This window comes from Mesoplodon bidens, assembly GCF_964165515.1.
Source record: "Mesoplodon bidens genome assembly, chromosome: 19".
NCBI lineage: Eukaryota > Metazoa > Chordata > Mammalia > Artiodactyla > Ziphiidae > Mesoplodon > Mesoplodon bidens.
Genome location: NC_138179.1, coordinates 43,274,466 through 43,293,426, shown reverse-complemented (window position 1 = coordinate 43,293,426; position 18,961 = coordinate 43,274,466). Strand labels below are relative to the sequence as shown.

Here is an 18,961-nt window from a genome sequence, read left to right as displayed (position 1 = left end):
CATCTAGAATCAGGAGCCATTTGGAGCAGGGGGGCCCTGCAGGAGATGAGGTTCCAACCCCCAAAGGGGAGACGACCCTGGACCACCAGGTGGGCCTGAGGAGTCATGCGCTGACAGCGGAGGACCTTTTAGGCTGGGGTCAGAGGGGATGCTGGCTGAGGGTGGAGTTGCGGTCCCCGAGCCATGGGATGGGCGTGGGAAGGCAGATGCCCAGAATAGAGCGGACGCAGCCTCCTGGCCTCTAACTGCAGGTGGTAAATAAAAGAGACACAAAAGTGGCAGCAGGAATCCCTCTGGGAGCCTGGGCTCGCAGGTAGAGTGGGGTGACCCCACATTTAGTGCCTTTTCTTGGACCAACTGTCCAAGCCACAGGGCTGGGGCTGTGCCTAAGGGGAACGAGGGCCAAGAACCACCTGCTTGGTGCCTGGAGTCCCCGAGGGCACAGAGGACTTGCCTTGAAAGACAGAGCCTCCAGCCAACCCTCTGCGTATTTATCTTTTATTAACAGTTTATCGCTCTTACTCTTGTATTGCAATTCCATGTTTCATCAAAGTCTTTCAATTCTCATTTTGGTAAAATAAATAGAGATAAATGAACCCTTAGGTCACGCTCTCTTGAGACTCTGTAACTTCATGATTGAATTTTCGCATCAGACCTGTGAAGACAGCCCCTCTGCGGGGCCTCTGCGCTTGGCCAGGGGATGGTTTTGTCTCAAAACAAACAGAACCGCCTATGAGCTCAAAATCTGGAGTAGAACCGCTCCGTGAATTGGCTGTGGGTAGTCAACTCTGCATCTGTGGGTGGAGCTCAGCTTCTGGAAGGTTCCCAAGTCGCCGTCTGGAGCGCTGGGTGGAGGTGACCGGCTGTGTGCAGGGGAGCTGAGCTTTCTGCGGTCTCCCCGACCCCACGTTGCTCGCTTGCCCAGAACATGGTGGACGCCGTTCTGGAACTTTCTCGGGGGAGCAGGCATGGCCTATGGGCCGCAGAAGGGCTGTTCCCCTTGCCCAGCCCTGCGCCCCGCCAAGCCTACCCACGTCCACAGCACGGCTCTTCCTCACATTCTCACTATTATTGGCCTCTTATTGGCAGAAGTAGCTAAGCCAGCTCATCCCTCTATTTCTGAATAATCCTGATTCCCAAGGAAAATGGAAAAAAATGCTTTTCAAAATATCATTGTGGTTGTGTCTTGTGTTCCAGGTGTGGCTGCTCAGCGCCCCGTCACAGACGCGTGTGCATGGACCCATGTGAAGCTGCTGCCCTCCTGAGAGCTCTCCCGTGTCCCTTGCAAGCGTGAGCTGCACCCCTTTGTGTGGGGACAGAGGGCTGGGGTGGCACCATTCACCCCGATACTCTTGGAGCTTGGTGGCCCCTCCATGTGTGCTCGTGTGATGCGTGTGGGGTGCAGGTGGGGAGGCCACGGTTCCCACACCTGCTGGGGAAGAGCAGCACTTGAGAGAAACAAGCTCTGTGGCCCAAGGGACCTGTCTCTCCTTCCAAACCAGGGCCCCTCCTGCTGACAGACCTGCAGCAAGAACGGCTGACACTCAGACGGAAGTCCTGCCTGAGGGGAGGGCGGCCGTGTGGGGAGGGCACGCTCGGCCTCCGCCGTTTGGCCGGACGGGCCCGGGGTGAGGACCCAGTGGGTGGCAGGCCGCCTCCATCTGTCCTTCACTCCATCTCAAGCCTGCGCCTCATCCAGTGCGCTCAGACCATCCCCAGGAGGACACCTGGGGCGGGGGGGGGGGGGCGGCGCACAGTGCGCAGCCCCGGGAGGCTGGCTTCCGTCTGGAGCCTTTGTGGACTAATGCTTGCATCACTCGGAAAACAAAACAAGTGTTTCCCCCTTAAAAACCTCAGAAGAAAACAGGACGGGAAGGGGACTGGGATGTACAGCTACTGTGTCCTCAGGCCAGGAGCTGTGTTTCATCAGAGCAGCAACCATCACACCGAGGACTCCAGCAGAGCCCCCTTCTCTGGGCTCCTGGGCGTGACAGCGAAGACAGACAGAAAGACAGTGCGGGCCCTCTCGAGCCCTCAGCAGCCAGGTCAGGCAGGTGCTCAGGGCAGTGCGGTGGGTCCACTATGTACATGGCGGCCTGTGGGGAGGGGCCGCTATCTGACGCGCTTCTCCACCGAGTACACGGAGATGTAGTAGTCATTGCTGCCCACGGCCAGGTGAGGCTGCAGGGGGTAGCAGAGAGCAGGCAGTGAGTGTCCAGGGGGGTGCAGGCCGGTACTCCTCACCCCAACTCCGCCCACGAGGCAGGCGCGGGAACGAGGGCCCATCGGCTGCGGCTTCTGCAGAGATGCATCATCTCCTCCCTGTCACAGGAAATCCGCACACTCCCCATGCCTCCCACATTTTTCTTTTCAGGATGGCCTCCCAGGGGCAGCTCTGGGAACCTGATGTCGTGCGTTTAGGCAGAGAGCCACACGCCAGGCTCCCGGGGAGCCTCACGCTGCACGAAGGCAGGCTGGCAGAATCCTAATTTAAAACACAGCAGCCCCCAACCACACGGCCGACTGTAACGAAGGACGGCGCTGCCAGCCGGGTCACAGGGGTCTGGGCTGCTCCTACCCCAGTGGGCTTTACACGGGGAGGTTTCTCAAGGACTGGGGTCTGTGTAGGGGCCGAAGGGATCGGAAAGGGCGGGGCTACTTCACATCTGCCTTGATTGACAGGGAATTTGGTGCTGCTTCTACAGTGAGTGCAGTCTGGGGGCTACGGCCCCTGGAGACCCGGGGCCACACTGTGGTGTGGGGACGGGCCTGGCTGCAGCACCCCTCCTGCTGCTGCTGCTAGCCTCCCGCCCGCCTCCCTCGCCTCCCGCCCGCCCCCCCGCCTCCCGCAGGGACACAGACCCAGTGTGGGTGGAAAGCCAGGCAGCTGATGGCGCCGACCCGCTGGCCCATGAAGCCGTCGTAGTACTTGATGTGGTTGATTAGCTCTCCGCTGCCATTGTAGATGGCGGTGAACTGGTTCATGGAGCCACTGCACACGAGAAGGCCTGGCAGTCAGCGTGGGGAGGCAGGCGTGTCCACAAGGATATGGGGCTCCTCTCTGGTCACCCCCATGAGAGGACTTGGGCCGCAAGGGCCGGGAGGCCAGGCAGGTGAGGAGCAGCAAAGGGGCCGCACACTCAGTCCCTCCACCCAGCTCTCCTCCATAGGTGTGGGGGCGGGCAGTAGTGCCTGCTGTTTACACAGGGCCCTGGGAGTCGGTCAGGCAGGGTTGGGAGAGAGAAGAGGGCCGGCACCTACCACGCGATCAGGTTTGCCTGGGGGTGGATGTCAAGGGCCGTCAGCCCCTTAATGATCTGCAGGACGTTCACGGACTCCGGCATCCGAGGGTCGAAGAAGCGCACGTCCCCGTTGACGCTGCCGAGAGGGTGTTGTGGTGACGCTGGGCCCCAGGACGGGCCATGTGCAGTCACGGGCCGTCCACACGTGCAGCTCAAGGCCATGGCCCCCTGGACCCTCAGAGTGTCCAGGGAGGCCCCTGGATGGCACATGGGCCCACCCCACCGACCCTGACAGCCAGGCCTGCCGCCGAGCCCCTTGGACCCCTCCCCAGAGCCAGAAAGGGCCCAGCCGCCAAGGCACGAAGCAGCGGTGAGCAAAGACACGGGGGAGGCTGTGAGTTATTTGTTCATTTCCGGCCAGAGATTAGATTTTGTGCAGCTGGGGATGCGGCGACGGGCGGGAGGTAAGGACAGTAGGCCACATCTTCCCTGCCCTGGGCCTGGTGGACATCGTTTTGAGAGCTATGTTCTGTTTTCATGTTACAAACAAGGGAAGAGCATCTCTTTGAAGAAATGGTGGCTTTGTGACAGTAAATTACATTTGCTGTCCCTTTAATGGGCAAATAAATATCCGCTGCTCTCAGCACAGGATTTACCGGGCAGCAGGAATGGATTTATGGGCAGACAACGGATCCGCACAGTGATACTGGCACACGCCAGGCAGATGCCGCTGTTGCGGGGAGGCTTTGCCCAGCCGCCTTGCCACCCCGTCCCCTGCCGCCGCAAGTCACCCACAGGCAAAGCTCTCCAGTGGGAGGACCTGCTGTCCCTGCCCTTGTGCCGTTTCTGACCTTTCTGGCCAGTCCCAGAGCAGAAGTTAATTACTACCCTGAAATGCCATCATTTCCCAGCTGTTTAAATACCAAGGACATATTTTAGATGGGGGGAAAATAATGTTTTTATAGCAAAATGTCTCATGAATATTCCATGCTCATTACCTTACACTCATGATGTGGCCCTCAGGGTGCTTCTGGAGGTAGGCCTTCACCACCCAGGCCGTGTGCTCCCGGTATGTCATGACGCGGCTGGAGGGGAGGAAGGTGGGGTCAGGGCCTGGTGACAACTGTGGGTGTCCCTGATGCTCCAAGGCATCAGGATGGGAGGCAGGGTGGACTTCGTTTTGAGCAGAGGGAACAGAGCATTTATTTAAAGCGTCCGGGGTCCGCCGGTGCTGCGAGGTCTGCCCTCACCCTCTTGTGTTCACTGTGAGTGACTGAACCCCCCAGGCACGCCCCTCCCTGGGGGCCTCCCAAACACCTTGGGCCACGCTGGGACCTCCGGAGGCAGGGCACCTCCTGGGCACCGCCAGCCCCCCTACCAGGACTTCACACTGGCATCTCCCTGTGGGTTTGAGGGTCAAGACCGAGAACCCCAGACTCTAAGGCTGTCGAAATGGAGGGACACAGGGGCTTTCCTGGAGGCCTGGTGAGGGTCCTTGACAGGGAGTATGGGACTGGGGATGCACATGCTGGGGAGGTGGGGGCAGAGTGTGACATCTGGGAAGGCATCCAGGACACAGGTCACACCCAGCACACATAAGTCTCGGTCCCTGGGGATGCACAGGAGACCCCACGTCTCTGTCCCCAGACCTTGGGTCAAAGAGGGGGCTCTGGAGACCCCAGCCCCTCCCTCACGGCCGTTCTGTGACCCTCAGGTCTTCTTGGGTCGGTTTGCCAGTTAACTGCCTGCCTAGAGAGGCTTCTTGAAATAACAGTTTGACTGAGATTTGATTCACATACCGTAAGACTCTCCCTTTAAAAGCACATATTCAGTGACTTTCGCACATTCTTACAGCTATGCGACCATCACACATCTAATTTTAGAACATTTTCATCACCCCAAAAAGAAACCCTGCTCCCCCCACCTCCACGATGGCTGCTTTTGGTGGGTAGTGTGGGTTTTCAGTGGGCATCCTCCCATAGAGACCCACAGGGAACATGCAAGCCAGGGGCTGCCTGGGCCCACTCGCCATCCAAGCCTCAGGCCCAAATTCCTGCCACAGTCTGGCTGACGCCTCTGCTGCCTGCTTGGTCCTGCACTGACTCCCCCGACTGCTCCTGGCCCTGCACCCTCACAGCTGCACTCTCTTCCAGCTGGTGTCACTGATGGTGCTCGCCTGCTCTCAGGCCCAGCTCAGTCCTGTCCCCTCATCCCCTCCCAAGAGGGCTCCTTTAGCTTCTGTGGCTGCACATGGGCCCACCTGCTGCTTCCCATTCAAAGGCCAGGCCTGTTTTCAGGGACAAGGTGGGTGTTCAGTAAACATCACCCAGGAGCCCGCGACGGCTGGGCCTGGGTTCCAGCGTTGCTCTGCCATTTACCATCCGTGTGTGACTGGCATCTGGACCTCCATGCTCACCGGCCCACACAGGGCAGGGTGCTGGGCCCCACCTGGGCCGCAGCCCAGGGCTGAGGGGCAGTGCCCAGAAAAGCCATGACAATGCATGTGGCCCAGCGCTGCACAGCACCCACGCGTGTCCCTGACGCCATCTTCTTGGCTATTCTTGAGTTCAACCCGGGAGGCGGTAGCCTTCTCTATGTTCAGGTGGGAATGGAGCCTAGGAGGGCAGCGCCTTGCTGGGACCCCCCGACCCCCAAACCTCCGTTCCAAACAGCCCATCCACGGCTGGTGGGAAGCCGTGCTCCTCCACACGCTGGGGGATGTGGCTCTGGGGGGAGTGCCCAGCTGGCTCTGGGGGCTGGCTCTGTCTGGCAGAGGGAGGGGAAGGCATGGCCCAATTACCATTCGCTGAGCGCCATCCTCCTGTCGTAGACGCGGATGGAGCCGTCGCCGAGCCCGGCCACGATGAGGGAGCGGTGAGAGTCGCAGGACAGGCTCGTCACGCAGCTGTCGGCACCTGTGGGGATGTCCTAGGGCCGACACAGACCCCGTGAGGCACCCTGGCATCAGGCCCCCCCCGCCCCCACTAGCTGCTGGATCCCCTTTACAGACACCGTGGGTGCGTTCGTCACCCTGGAGTGGAGCTGCTGCCTTTCTCTCCACCGGGGAAGCTGTCAAGCCCTGAGGAGCTGGACCCCAGAGGGAGTCAGGCTCCATCTGCTTGAGTGACAGCCCGGGCACCCGAGGCCCGCAGCCAGGAGGGCAGGGCTGCAAACACCTCTGCGCCCATTAAACTTTCCAAAGTCTCCCTCTCTCCTAAGAAGGAAGACGAACCATATATCGGCAGGAGGAATCCTCGTCGGCTCCCTCTTAAAACTCCTAATTAGTTCAGGGAAGGGTCTAGGAGGAGTCCTGCCACCCATAAACCATCTCCTCGCCTTTCCTCCTGGCAGCTGTAAACGCTGGAGAAGGGAAGGAGGCGTGAGGAATGCGCAGCAGGAAAGAGCAGGAGACAGGAAGTGGGCCCCCAGATGGGGAAAAGTGCTTTTCCAATCAGAAGAGGTTTTGCTGCTCTCAGGCACACACAAGGAAGAAATCCAACACGGATGGAAACCGAATCATCGTATCCCTTTAAAAGGTAGGAGGCACTAGGCTTCCCTGGTGGCGCAGTGGTTGAGAGTCCGCCTGCCGATGCAGGCGACACGGGTTCGTGTCCCGGTCCGGGAAGATCCCACATGCTGTGGAGCGGCTGGGCCTGTGAGCCATGACCGCTGACCCTGCGTGTCCGGAGCCTGTGCTCCGCAACGGGAGAGGCCACAACAGTGAGAGGCCTGCGTACCGCAAAAAAAACCCAAACAAACAAAAGGTGGGAGGTAGCCTGACTTGGCCCCGCTTCCCCTGCACCCCCCCCCCCCGCAGACACCGCCTGCTCAGAGTACTTGCGGCGGCGGGGTGGGGGTGCGGGTGGGGGGCTCGAGGACCCTCATTCTCAGCCCTCGACCTTGAGGGCAATCGGAGTTGGGGAGGACGGCAGGACGGCAGGGTCTGCGCCCACTGGCCTGCCTCGCCCCCAGGGAGGCCCCGTGAGGGACAGTGTACTTACCTGCACCTTCATCTCACGATCCGTGTCCCAGATCCGGACGATACGCACATCTCCCGAGCTCATGAGGAGGCCGGTCTCCTGTTCCCAGTCCACCACCATCCCAGCTCCTGGAGAGACATGGACGGGCACCGGTGTCACCAAGGGAGCCTGTTCTGGACAATAGCTCAAGCAGTCGGTGCCAACCCATAGGGTGGGTCCCCAACCCCATGCAAGCTTGAGGTCGGGGTGACAATTCAGAGCCTTCTCTGTATCTCTGCTGTACCCAGGCATCTGCCAGAGAGACAGCAGGATCTTAGGACCGTTTGTCCAAGATGCCCACCTTCCAGGACACCTGGGCATGATCGGCAGGTCTGGAGACTTTAGAATGGTTGTCAGAGGCACAGAGATGTGAGTCTCCTGGGTCCTGCAGTCCCCTGGGGGTGAACAGCTTTGCAGCTGCCCCTCACGGAGGCAGGGGGCTGACCACAGACGGTCAGTGGTGAATGAATCAAGGACTGCCCTTCCCCACACTGGACTGGGCGGGGGGGCGGATGCCTTCAGCATCCCTAAGGGCAGCACTGACCTCACAGGAGGGACTATAAAATAAGATTTAAGATGTTTAATTATAATATTTAAAACATACAGAAAAAACACAACAGAAACCCCTGTACCCACCACCCAGATCTAAGAGCTGCTAATATCTTATCACTTCTGCTCTTTTTTTGTTCTTGAAGTGAAATTTAAGACAGTGAAAGCCTCACTTGCCTGTCCTGTCCCCAGACAAATCACCCACAGGCCTTGGGCGCCCTCCCAGGCTGGCCTCCATGCACTCCCCTGCAGGGGCACGTGTCCAAAACCATGAACCACATCAACCACATTTCAAAAACATCGCCAATTTCAGACGGGAGTATATTTTCCAGCAATTTGCATCTTTCCAGTAACGTTACGTCTTGAGGGTTTATCCAACCCAACGGATGCAGATCTGGTTAATTCGTACGGAACTTCTGGGTAACACGCCTTTGGAGAACGAGCCCATCACTTCCACGATTCCCTGCCTGTAAACCACACCACACTGACGTTTCCACACGCCCTTGCACAAGGAAGTGGTAGCACCAGGAAGGGGACATATCCCTGTCCCACCTCCCCAGGCGAGGCCGTTTCACTCCCAGAGTGGATGCGGGTCTGCAGTCTCAGCAGAAATGGACACAAGGTGTGATTTCCCCAAATTCTGGTCGATGTTGGTGTGTGCAGCCTGTATGTTTTAATATACATTCTGACACTGATGGTTTAACTCATATATTGCAAATATCCTCTCCTATTCTGTCACTGACATTATAACTTTGTTTATGTCTTCTTTTGGTCATACTGAAATCTGAAGTGAAGTCATCATGCTTTTTTATACATCTGTCTCTGCTTTTTATGGCAGCAGCTCCTGTGTTTACCTCTGTGGTTTCCCCTTCTCTCTGTGGGTGCCCACTTTTCTCCTGACTTCCTGAGTTGCACAATGTGACCTTCACTTGTTCTTTTCTGATATGCCCCTTTCAGGCTATGGAGTTCCCTCCAAGTGCCCGATCTCTCTCCCGAACTCCAGACTCTCATCTGTATGTGTCACTTCAGGTTCCTGCTTGTATCTGAGCCCCTCAACCCTCACTCCAGAGACCCCCAATGGCCTCCCATTCTGCCCTGGCCCCTGCAAGGTTCGAGCTCCAAAAGTGACCAGGCTGGTCCTCTTAACTGACAGTGGGCCCTGTGCCTGGAACGCCCCTTTCCTGACGTCCACGCAGCCCCTCCAAATCATGCTCAGTCACCTTCTCGACCATGTGAGGCTATGACTCACCCTGTTCCGTCTTCTACCTGTTCCAGATGTGTCACCTGGCACACCCCCTCCCATCCTCCCTGTTTTGCTGGCGGCTGCCGTGTTTACCCTGCAGAATGTCGGCTCCACACAACAAATGGACAAGCCTTTGTTTCACCTTTTAGAATGCAGTCTCCCCACTGCAACGCCCCTGACCCCAGGCAGGAGAAAACACCCTAATGTCTCGGAAAGGCATCTACTGGTGACAAGGCTGCAGGTGAGGCCTCTCACCCGTCACCACAATCAGGACTGGCAGGGCATGTGGCCCCCACTTCTGTCCGGGACAGCCCTGTCACACTGTGACCAGTCAGCCCACAAGCAGAGCCTGAAACCACGCCACCTGCTTCCCCTCACCATGTGCCCGGTGTGCATGATGTGAATGAATCACAGAGGACGCGCCCACCCACGACCTGACTTGGGGCGCCAGGTCACTGCAGAGGCTCACAGACTCCTGTGTCCATGGACCACTGATGGGGTGGCCTGTGTTCTCAGGCGTCCTTCTTAACAGTGCACTTGGGGCTCTGTGTCAGCCCCGTGGGGCTTTCAGGAGCCGTGTAATTAAGGAGTGGTCCTCCGATGAGAGCATGTGGCCAGGTGACATCTGGGGTGCTCTGGGGTCACGGGAACAAGCTGGGGAGGGTCTGGGGGGACCACAGAAGGACTGGGAGGGGGGGGTCTCAGCCCCACACCCATGCAGGAAGCAGAGAGGAGGCCTCGGCCGCTCCCAATGGGGTAAGAAGCCTGACCTGGCCTCCAAATGAAGTGGTGGTGGCTTCCTTCTCACTGAGTCTCCTTCATGGTGGATTCAGAGCCAGTGGGGGCCCGCCCTGCATTAGTGCCCACCCCAGTGACCTCATTTCAACTGAATCCTTCTCTCAAATACAGTCGCCCTCTGAGTGCTGGGGCCGAGGACTCCACCACGTGAATTTGGGGAGACACAGCTCCCACACAGGGTCCCAGCGTCTCCATCTGCACTGGAGGCACTGGAAGGTGTGCCCATGTGGCCGTCAGAGGATCTGGGGACGTGGATCACGTGAGCTCTGAGTCCTGTTTTAAATCTAGATTCTCTGATGTGGACCAAATTCTGGTTTAAACCAGTTGTAAAGCATGGTGAAGCCAGCAGAGACAAGAAACGTGTTTCCTAAGGCCTTCCCAAGTCCTGTACACGTCGGGGAGGCAGGCGCCCTGTGTGTACAGACAAATCTGGGCGAGGCTGCTTCCTTAGCTCTACCAGACTGTTTGCGGAAGCTGTGTCACCTAAGACAGTGAGCTCCTATCCGTGGAAGAGTCTCAGATCAACGTGAAAACTGCTAGGATAAAAACAACAGTCTGCTTGCACCCTGACCCACCTCCTGCGCCTGCCGACCCCCACCTCATTCTCCTATAGATCTGGGGTCCTGGCCTGTCCTCATGCCCAGAACGGAAGGCAACCACTGGCCTTCTCCCTCGAGACCTTTCCCAACCAAGCCTGTGTCTCGACCTCCAGACACAGTGGAGGAGAGATGATCTGATTCATCACAAGTTGGTAAAAGATGATAAAAAGGGTGACACTCTTCCTTGACGTGTTGAGCACAAGGAACAAAATTGATGGCTATGATTTAAGTAAAACTCATAAGACAGGAACATTGTGACTTTGAACCAGAGTGAAGATTCCAATCACTTCGTTCCTGGGGTTCCTGGGGAGCACGGCCTCAGCAGTGTCTCCTCCTTCCCCATCCCCAGAAAAGTGACAGCTGTGGGCAGAGCCTGTGCCCCTCCTCCCTCCCCCGGGCCTCCTTGGCCTTTTTGTTCTTCGGGAGCAGGCAGGCTGCTCTGGGCTCCCCCCAGGAGGGCCCCTCCTCCCTGTCGACGCTGCCGCCTCGACACGGAGAGTGCTCGACCGATGGAGGCTCCGCGCGCGCTGCAGCCTCTCCCCCACTGGGCGAACTCCAGCACCCTGTGTGCCTGAGATCATGGTCCATCTAGTGTGACATCCATCTCACTGCCTGGGGCCAGGGGTGGTGGGCGGCCCCCACCAGGATGCAGAGATTCCTGTCTGACTTTATCTTGGATATGAGCCCTGCTCACATGTTCCCATCCAAAAACTGGCCAAAGAGGGAATTTCTTCATTAAAATATAGACATATGGCACAGGGATGGCTGTAGACTAGGAAGCTGGAACATGTAAGTCAGGGACCAGACAGAACCCTAGGCCCAGCAGACAGTGAAAAGAAGAAACACGTTGTTTCAGAGGCTTAGAGACTTGGGTCCCTGTGATGTCCATGATCAGCCCTCCAGGCTCAGAGGCCAGTCCAGACCGACCTCTAAGGACCCTGTCGTCTGGAACGGACCTCTGAGAACCCAACATGGGGATCTGACCTCTGAGGACATGTCATGAGGACCTGATCCCTAAGGACCCATCAGCCCCAACCTGAAACGCCCTTAGGAGCTATGGTTCTGGAACTCCGAGGAGGAGGGGCCAGCCCCTGCCCAACCAGGCACATGTGAGAACCTCAGACCTGTGGGATGGCGGCCTCCATTCCCTCCCCAGGGATGCAGACGCAGTGACTCCCCATGGGATCAGGCCTCCCTCAGGGCCCATGAACACCTCCTGGACAGCCGGCAGGTTTAGAGACACAGGACAGGGCTGGCAACAGAAAACTGGGCTCCTCAGGAGCAAATGATTTCACCTAAACTTCCATTTCTCACCTGGGAGATGGACCAGAACATGTGGCAGCTGCTTAGGGTCAGAGGAGACAGGGTGGGGTACACGCCTCCTGGGAGAGGAGGGAGCCGTCATTCCCTGCGGCCAGTGCCCCGTCCTGCGTGGGTCCACGGGCGCTGCGACCCGGCCCCGCGTCCTGCCTCCTGCACTGAGAGGGCTTCCTGCTCACCAGGTCCTGCTAATTTTAGACTCTGGATGTGCCTGTGACCCCGGAGGAGGAGTGAGGCTGGAAGGGGAGGGCAGCCGTGACTTCCCCCACCAGCCACCACTGTGCTCTGCGGTCGGCGCCCTGCTTGCTGCCCAGCTGCTAGGCAACGAATACTAACAGCTGACCCAAGGCCCAAGGTTTACATCCAGTTCACACACACACACCGGTGCTGGACGATCTGTTCCCTGCCCTCCGGGGTGGCTGCTGCCCCCTGGGCAGCTGACAACCAGGGAACGGGGCTGCCCTCCTCCGGCCGCCCCAGGTCCTGACCGTGAAAGGTGTCCCCTGGCTCCTCTTCAGGATTTCAGGGCAAGTGACCCTGTCATTCCTCTGAGAACCCAAGGAGGCTCTTTCTGAGAGAAATCCTTCCCTTTACAACCACCACCATCCCTGCTGGCGGGAAGCAAAGGAGTGAAGATTGAGTCAGTCTCGGGTTTTCTCTTTTCTCTTTTTCCTTCCTTTTAAACTTTTTACTAAAAGAGTCCTTTGTAAAATACGAAACTGTGAGTTTGTACGTCTGTAAGGACATCTTGTTCTCAGCCTCCCGGGACCTGCTTCTCTACCCCCTCCAGTTCTGATGGCACGAGGGACCCCATCAGACCCATAGCCACATATGCCTTCCTGCAGGGAACCCTTGTTTAGGGAGTGACTAAAGACAGACCAGGACAGAAAGTTCACCAGAAGGCTGGTCATACTCTAAACTCAGATGCTGCAAATTAAAGGTCAAGAATTCTATCTGCTGCCTGGATTCATAAGGCTCCATCTCTTTACAATTTACCTGACTAGTGAGCTTAGGAGAGAAAAGGACTCGTTTTGAGCAGGCATATGGGTTTGCTAACCCAGTGTTACCATGTGTATCCACAGTCAGTTGCATATAGGTGTTTTAGTAACTATCAAACTTATATATGGATTTTCAGATGGAAACAGATGCTTTAAGAGACTCTGCATTAAATTCTGAAAAAGATTCTTTTTTGAAAAATTTGGTGGGAACACAAATCTCAATCTGGAACGACTTTTCTGTCCTAATGGAATCGTGAGATATCCTTCCTCCCTGTGAGCCTGCAGAGCTGTGCCATCCTCACTCCAGCAGGCTTGGATCTGGATTGTTTTCCATTCCCAGGCTGTTGTGAAGGTGGCCTGGAGCAGAGAACTGAATTATCCTTGAGCCAGCCCAAGAGTGAGTGAGGCCACCAAGGAGGCCGGGAGGTGCAACTATGAGGCCTCGGCTCCCAGGGAGAGTCCTGTCTACGGCTTTCGTTAAGATTTCTTCCCAGAGCCTCACACAGCCAACCTCATTCATCCCATGAGATCTGAGTGCTCAGCTGGTGATGATTTTTTGCATTGGAGGAGACTGCGGATGGAACGAATAAGAAAAACCACAGCCCCGATCCTCTGCTGCCTGAAGAGCACAGCGGGCTAGCGAGCATCCTCAGGCAAAGCAGAGGAGCCGGCTCCCACCCCTGGCACTCACAGAGAAGGGAGAAGTCACTCACCTCCCTGCTTACTGCGGTCAAGAAAGATTGAGACCTTTCGGGCCAGACCTGCGAGGAAACAGGGATTATGGGCTTGATGCAAGGGAAAGCAGGCCAGCCAGAGCCAAATCAGCCAAAATCAAACAAACCACAGACAGTCAGGGGAGCACCCAAGAGGGGAACAGGAGGGAGGGACAGACGGTGGCCTAGACCACAGCTGCAGTGGAAAAAAAGGGCCAAACGTACCTATGAACGTGAAAACCCAATTATCAGGGTTTTTGGCTAAAAAGACTCTCTTTCTAGACAGGAAATTGGAAGCACTATGACTTGGGGGAAACATGACCCGACATGGCGTGGGCACTTCCAGTGAGTGGAGGTTAGTGGCCAGACGCGCACACAGTTAGTGCAGCCCAACCAGCAGGAGCTGACCCACTGGCCACACCCAGAGGAGGGCAGACACTTCCGTTTAGGTCCTTAGAGTGAGGACAGCTCTTCATTCATGGGGCCCAGCGGTCAGTGAGGAGGCCTCTAGTGGTGGGAAGTGTGCTTCCATCCGGGTGTCTGTGGGCGCCGTGGCTCAAGGACGGGCGGTCCCATCACTGGTTCTATTTCAGAACACGGCTCGCTCAGTTCCGGGGGTGGCCGTGAACCCAGACTGACTTCAGTTCTCCTGACCGCGGGGTACCCCATGAGGGGAGTGTCCCCAGGCTAACTGCACATGCATGCACAGGAGCGTGTTCATGTGTGCACATGCATGCATGCATGCCCATGCCTGTGTGCACATGTACACACGGGAGCCAGGGGCATGCTAAGATGATGTGGAGACCCTGCACATTTCACATGACTTCCGAAAAGCATGGGTAGGGCTCCTGCAAGAAACAGTCTCTTTAGTCACAAACCACGGAATCAAATCTTTGCTAACAAGCTGCCCCGACAACGACTTGGCGAGCAGATTCTGAGCTGGAGAGCGCACAGGAGAACCTCACAGGCAGACTTTTCTAACTGTTCATGGAGGGCCAAGTCCTCCCTCCTACATGCCCTACACAGCAGCATTCACAAATGAGACCCCCTACGCCCTCTGTAGCTGAAGGACACGGTGGGCCAGGCCTCATGGGGTGCACAGCTGTGCAGGATCCCCCATCACAGGCGCATGGAGGAGCTGATGACCGCAGCCCCCCCAAGGGTGCCTCTTCCCCCCACCACAGCTCGTGGCTGCCTGGGACCCGAGACCAGGCGGAGGACCTCACTGCGGAGCACAGGGAGCTTCACGTGCCTGGGGGGGCGGTATTCTGGAGCAGGGAGCGGGGGCTGCTGCTTCTGCCCGACAAGGTCCCGGGGGAACACAGCCAGAACTCTGAAGCTGTGGGGGTCCCCCCAGACGCTGACAAGCAACTGCTGTGGAAGCTGCTAGCTCTCCCCGCAGGGTCCCAGCTCACAGCTCTGTAATTGTCAAGTCAGAGGCCAAGGCGGGTGAAGAAAAAGAAACAAGGTGCTGATGGACAGAAGGCAACGAGAAGTTGGCACAGGGGCCAGAATTCCACCAGACCTGCCCCTCGGTTACTGAGCTTGAGCTCCTGAAACAGAAATTACAATCGGGGGTCTCTCCAGCCCTGTTGGGGCTGCGATCCCCGTGCTGCAGAGGGAAGCTGCGGAGACTGAAGGATGTGGGGCCCGGAGAGGCCCCCCCGGTTCTCAGTGTGCCCCTTCTGGGCCCTGCAGCACACAAGCCCTTCCTGTCTTGATCCTTTAGAGCAGTCAGCCTCCCAGGCACATCACCCCCTCCACCTTCCATCCCCCTGAAAGAACAAGGAAATAATGTCTTCCTTTTTGCTAAGCCTACTGCTGCCTGGTCAAAAGGCAGGGGACAGACCAGACAAACTCTGGCTTAGCAGTCAAGGAGTGCTGCCTGCCTGCCCAAAGCCCCCCTCACCCCACCTGCTGATAAAGACCTGGAGGTAAGACCCCCACCAGCTTCCTGACCCCTCAGCAACAATGCCTCTCCTGGGGGGATTTCTGAAACCCAGGAAAGGGAGAGGGTCCAGCAGGAAGGAGTCTGTAGGAAACATGTCTACAGCAGTGGAACCACTCTCAAGTTAGGGCTGCAGTACACACCTGGGCCAGGAGCAGCTCTCCACACACAGGTGACGTCTGGGGGAGACAAGTGCAGGGGAGCCCTGAGACTGTACTACTTCACCTCAACCTCCTTTCCTCCCAGCTAGACTCTCGCCCCGCCACAAACTGCATGCTGTCCACCCTTGCTCTGACCTTCACTAGAGCAAAGGCAAGTGGCATTGCGGGTAAAAAACCACAGACACATCATTTGGGGGTGGCAGGTGTTTGGGGGCGGCAGGTAGGTAGGCCACTGCAAGAGGAATAAACTAGACAACAGTGTATCCACTGGGCTGCCAGTGGGCTCCCCACTTTCCTATCCTCTGGCCCTGCCGGGAGGCTGACCCTGCTCTTGACCAGCCCCTGCCTTCCCTGCACAGGGGTCTGCGGAACGGCTGGAGCCTGGGGCGTGTCCCGTCCTGCTGGGACGGCAGCAGGAAGCTAAGGACTGAAAACCACGATTCAACTAGTCCAGCGTGTCCCGCAGCGAAACAAACCTGTGAGCATGAGCACCTAAGAGCCACGGGGAGGCCGTCAGCCACCTGCTCTGCCGCAGCCAGCAGCACTGAGGCGGGCCTGAGGCGGGGCTGGGGGCTGAGCGGGTGGGAGGTGGGGGCGCTGCAGGGCAGGGATCAGGCTTTTGCTCCAATGTTGGAAAAAGCAAGAGAGAGACAGAGGGACCTGTGACGGCAGCTGTCATCCATGTTAGCCCAGGACCCGGCCCAGAGGGGCCTGGGCAACAAGAAAACGGCTGTGTTGGGTCCTGTGGAGGTGGGTATGCATGACCATTTTGTTCCTGAAGAAAATGTAAAAACATGGCTATTTAAAAAATTAACACATAAGGAAGTGTCTGCCGTGGAGCGAGCTGTGCCCCCAAGGGTCGGCGTCTCCCTAGGACAAGTGCTCTGACGGAGGGGAGAGAAGCAGCCATGCAGGCACCTGATCAGCCACGCGAGGACACGCAGAGACCCCAGGCCAGCAGAGGGGCCGACAGCAGGCCGCTCTGGCCTCCATCTGGCAGCGGCTTTGCGACCACATTGGAGGGTGGCTACGGCTGAGGGTGTCTCTGGAAATCCAGACCCACGGCTGCATTAATGCTGTGTGCACAGCGAGTGCGGGGTTGAGAGGTGCAGACCTCCCGACAATGGGCCTGGACCCAGAGACCAGCAGGTGGTGCTGGTGTCTCTCACCCTGGGCGTGGGGCAGCCATGCACACCGACAGGCAGCACGCACAGCGGTGGCCGGTGGGTGCTGCAGCCGTGCCTCCGTCAGCCCAGGGCAGGCAGGCAGCGCACTGCCCCCCGCTCCCCGTAGGACCAGACACAACTGGGGCGCCTGCTGTGTGCTCATCACTGAGAGGGGATTAACTCGGGCACGAGGGGCACAGAATGCAGCCCCAGGCCCTGCCGCGGCCACGCTCTCACAAGCAACACGAGCTTCCAGCCAAGGACGGGGGCTGTGGGCTGGTCAGAGCTCGGCAGGACTTCCACCCGCGAGCAGAGTCTCCCAAGGAGGGGGCTGGCTGGGTCGTCACCTGGGGAGTCTGAGTGGACTGAGCGCCTGCAGGACCCCGGGGAGCACCCACCTCGGGTGGTGGGCAGCATGTCGGAGAGCCCCTGCCAGGCCGTCACCATTTCTGGATTCTTTTCCAAATCAGCAAAGTTCTTCCAGACTCTGATGGCACCGTCATCTTGGGGAGACAAGAGAGGATATTCAAGTGCAGGCCTGGCTGCTCTGGGAAGGGGAGGAGGGCCCTCCCCCAGAGGCACAGGAGGACAAAGGCTGCCCAGCCCGAGGGACAGATGGGTCTCTCGTCTGGTGAGGAGCCGATCAGAGGCAGAGTGAGGCCTGTTCTGGCCTGACCTTGGGCTTCAGGGCTGTGCCTCCGCCTCAGCATTCCCGATCCCCCCCCGCAGGGGATCACCTGCCAAGAAGAGGCAGTCTCAAGGGGACGGTGCTCAGGGCCTCTCTCTCCCCACCTCCCCTCACATGACTCAGGAAATGGGCGGGTTGTTCCTCCTGCCTCTCCAGGCTCAGAACGGGGCAGGGGCCCCAGTGTTCTCCGGCAGATGGGCAGCCAGGTGGGCCTGAGTGTGTGGGTCCACCACCTGGCTGTCTGTCCGTCTGTCCTTCCTTCCTTCCTTCCTCCTGGTGTTGCTTGCCCCCAGGACCCAGCTCTCTGGCCTCACTAGCCCTTCACACGAGGCCCTCAAGGATAACCTTGCCTCAAGCTGCAGAGGGAGGATGAGGTCATCTGGGGACACACTGGGAAACACTTGCCTGATCTCTGCTGAGAAGTGAAGCCTCCCTACTGGAGAACTCAAGCCTCGTGCTGCATCTCCACTGGGACCCGACTCCTGAAGGGCCCTGGGTTCCTCTGCTGTGTCTCTGCGCCCGGGGAAATCACCCTCTCTGCCTCCTCTTTGGCGCTCAGAGAGGCTCAGTGTGATCTGTCCTCAAACCCCCAACTGACCCTACTGGCTGCCCGCACCACCCCTCCCTGCCTGATGTCTGCCAGGGGGCTGGCTTTGGGCCGGGGCTGGACTTTATTTTCCTGGGGAGGGCTGCCAGCAGGACCTCTCCCCATGGGTGTGCCTTTAATGACGGAGGCCTCCACTTGGGAGCGGTTAGTCCCCTTTGCCAGAAGAAACAATTGAGGTCACAGGAAGCTTTGTGCCAATTTGTGCTGGGGTCTTGCATCTGTCCCCCCCCACCTCTGCATTGGGGTTTAGGTCCCCACCATGCAAACCCCACTCACCTGTGGCTGTGAGCAGGAGCGAGCAGTCCTGGCCATTCAGATACTCCATGGCCGTGACCCTCGTGTACCGAGGGTTTCCGTTGTGGAAATAATCCAGCTTCTCCCCTTTCTCCCAGTCCCAAAAACTTCAGGGAATAAGAGAGGAATAAGGCTAGTGATCAGGGAAATACAAACAAAAGCCACAAGGAAATACCACCTTACACCCACCAGGTCAGCCACCAGCAAAAACACAGAAAGGGACAAATGTCGTCAGGGGTGTGGAGAAATTGGAACCCTGTGCCCTGATGGTGGGAAAGTAAAATGGTGTAGCTGCCATGCGAAACAAGAGTGGTTCTTCAAGATAACTAAACACAGAACTACCGTTTGGCCAGGATTCCACCTCTGGGTATACACTATGCACCCAGGTTATATTAGTGACACTCACAACAGCCAAAGGGTGAAAGCAACCCAAGTGCTCATCAATGGATGAAGGACGTAACAAAATGTGGTCCATACACATGGACTATTATTCTGTCTTAAAAGGGAAGTTCTGACACCTGCTTTGTTAAGTGAAATAATCCAGTCAAAAAAGGACAAATACTAGATGATTCCACTTATATGAGGTTCCTGGAATAGACAAATTCATAGAGACAGG

General features: G+C 57.6%; 1 protein-coding gene across 2 annotated transcripts in view; it reads right to left on the bottom strand.

Annotated features, from left to right (window-relative positions):
• Window positions 1–471: 471 nt before the first annotated feature.
• The window catches only part of RPTOR (regulatory associated protein of MTOR complex 1), a 339,460-nt gene continuing 320,970 nt past the window's right edge, over window positions 472–18,961 (bottom strand). Inside the window, exons 27-35 of one of the 2 annotated variants that reach the window (XM_081218128.1) lie at window positions 18,328–18,452; window positions 17,155–17,259; window positions 13,482–13,529; window positions 7,244–7,350; window positions 6,043–6,170; window positions 4,241–4,327; window positions 3,262–3,378; window positions 2,863–2,992; window positions 472–2,181 (exon numbers count right to left, since the gene is read on the bottom strand). In XM_081218128.1, coding sequence (XP_081074254.1) covers window positions 2,113–2,181; window positions 2,863–2,992; window positions 3,262–3,378; window positions 4,241–4,327; window positions 6,043–6,170; window positions 7,244–7,350; window positions 13,482–13,529; window positions 17,155–17,259; window positions 18,328–18,452 — 916 coding nt within the window. In that variant the 3' untranslated portion in view covers window positions 472–2,112. The remainder of the gene's footprint in view (window positions 2,182–2,862; window positions 2,993–3,261; window positions 3,379–4,240; window positions 4,328–6,042; window positions 6,171–7,243; window positions 7,351–13,481; window positions 13,530–17,154; window positions 17,260–18,327; window positions 18,453–18,961) is intronic. The other variant, XM_081218129.1, reaches the window with a different exon arrangement.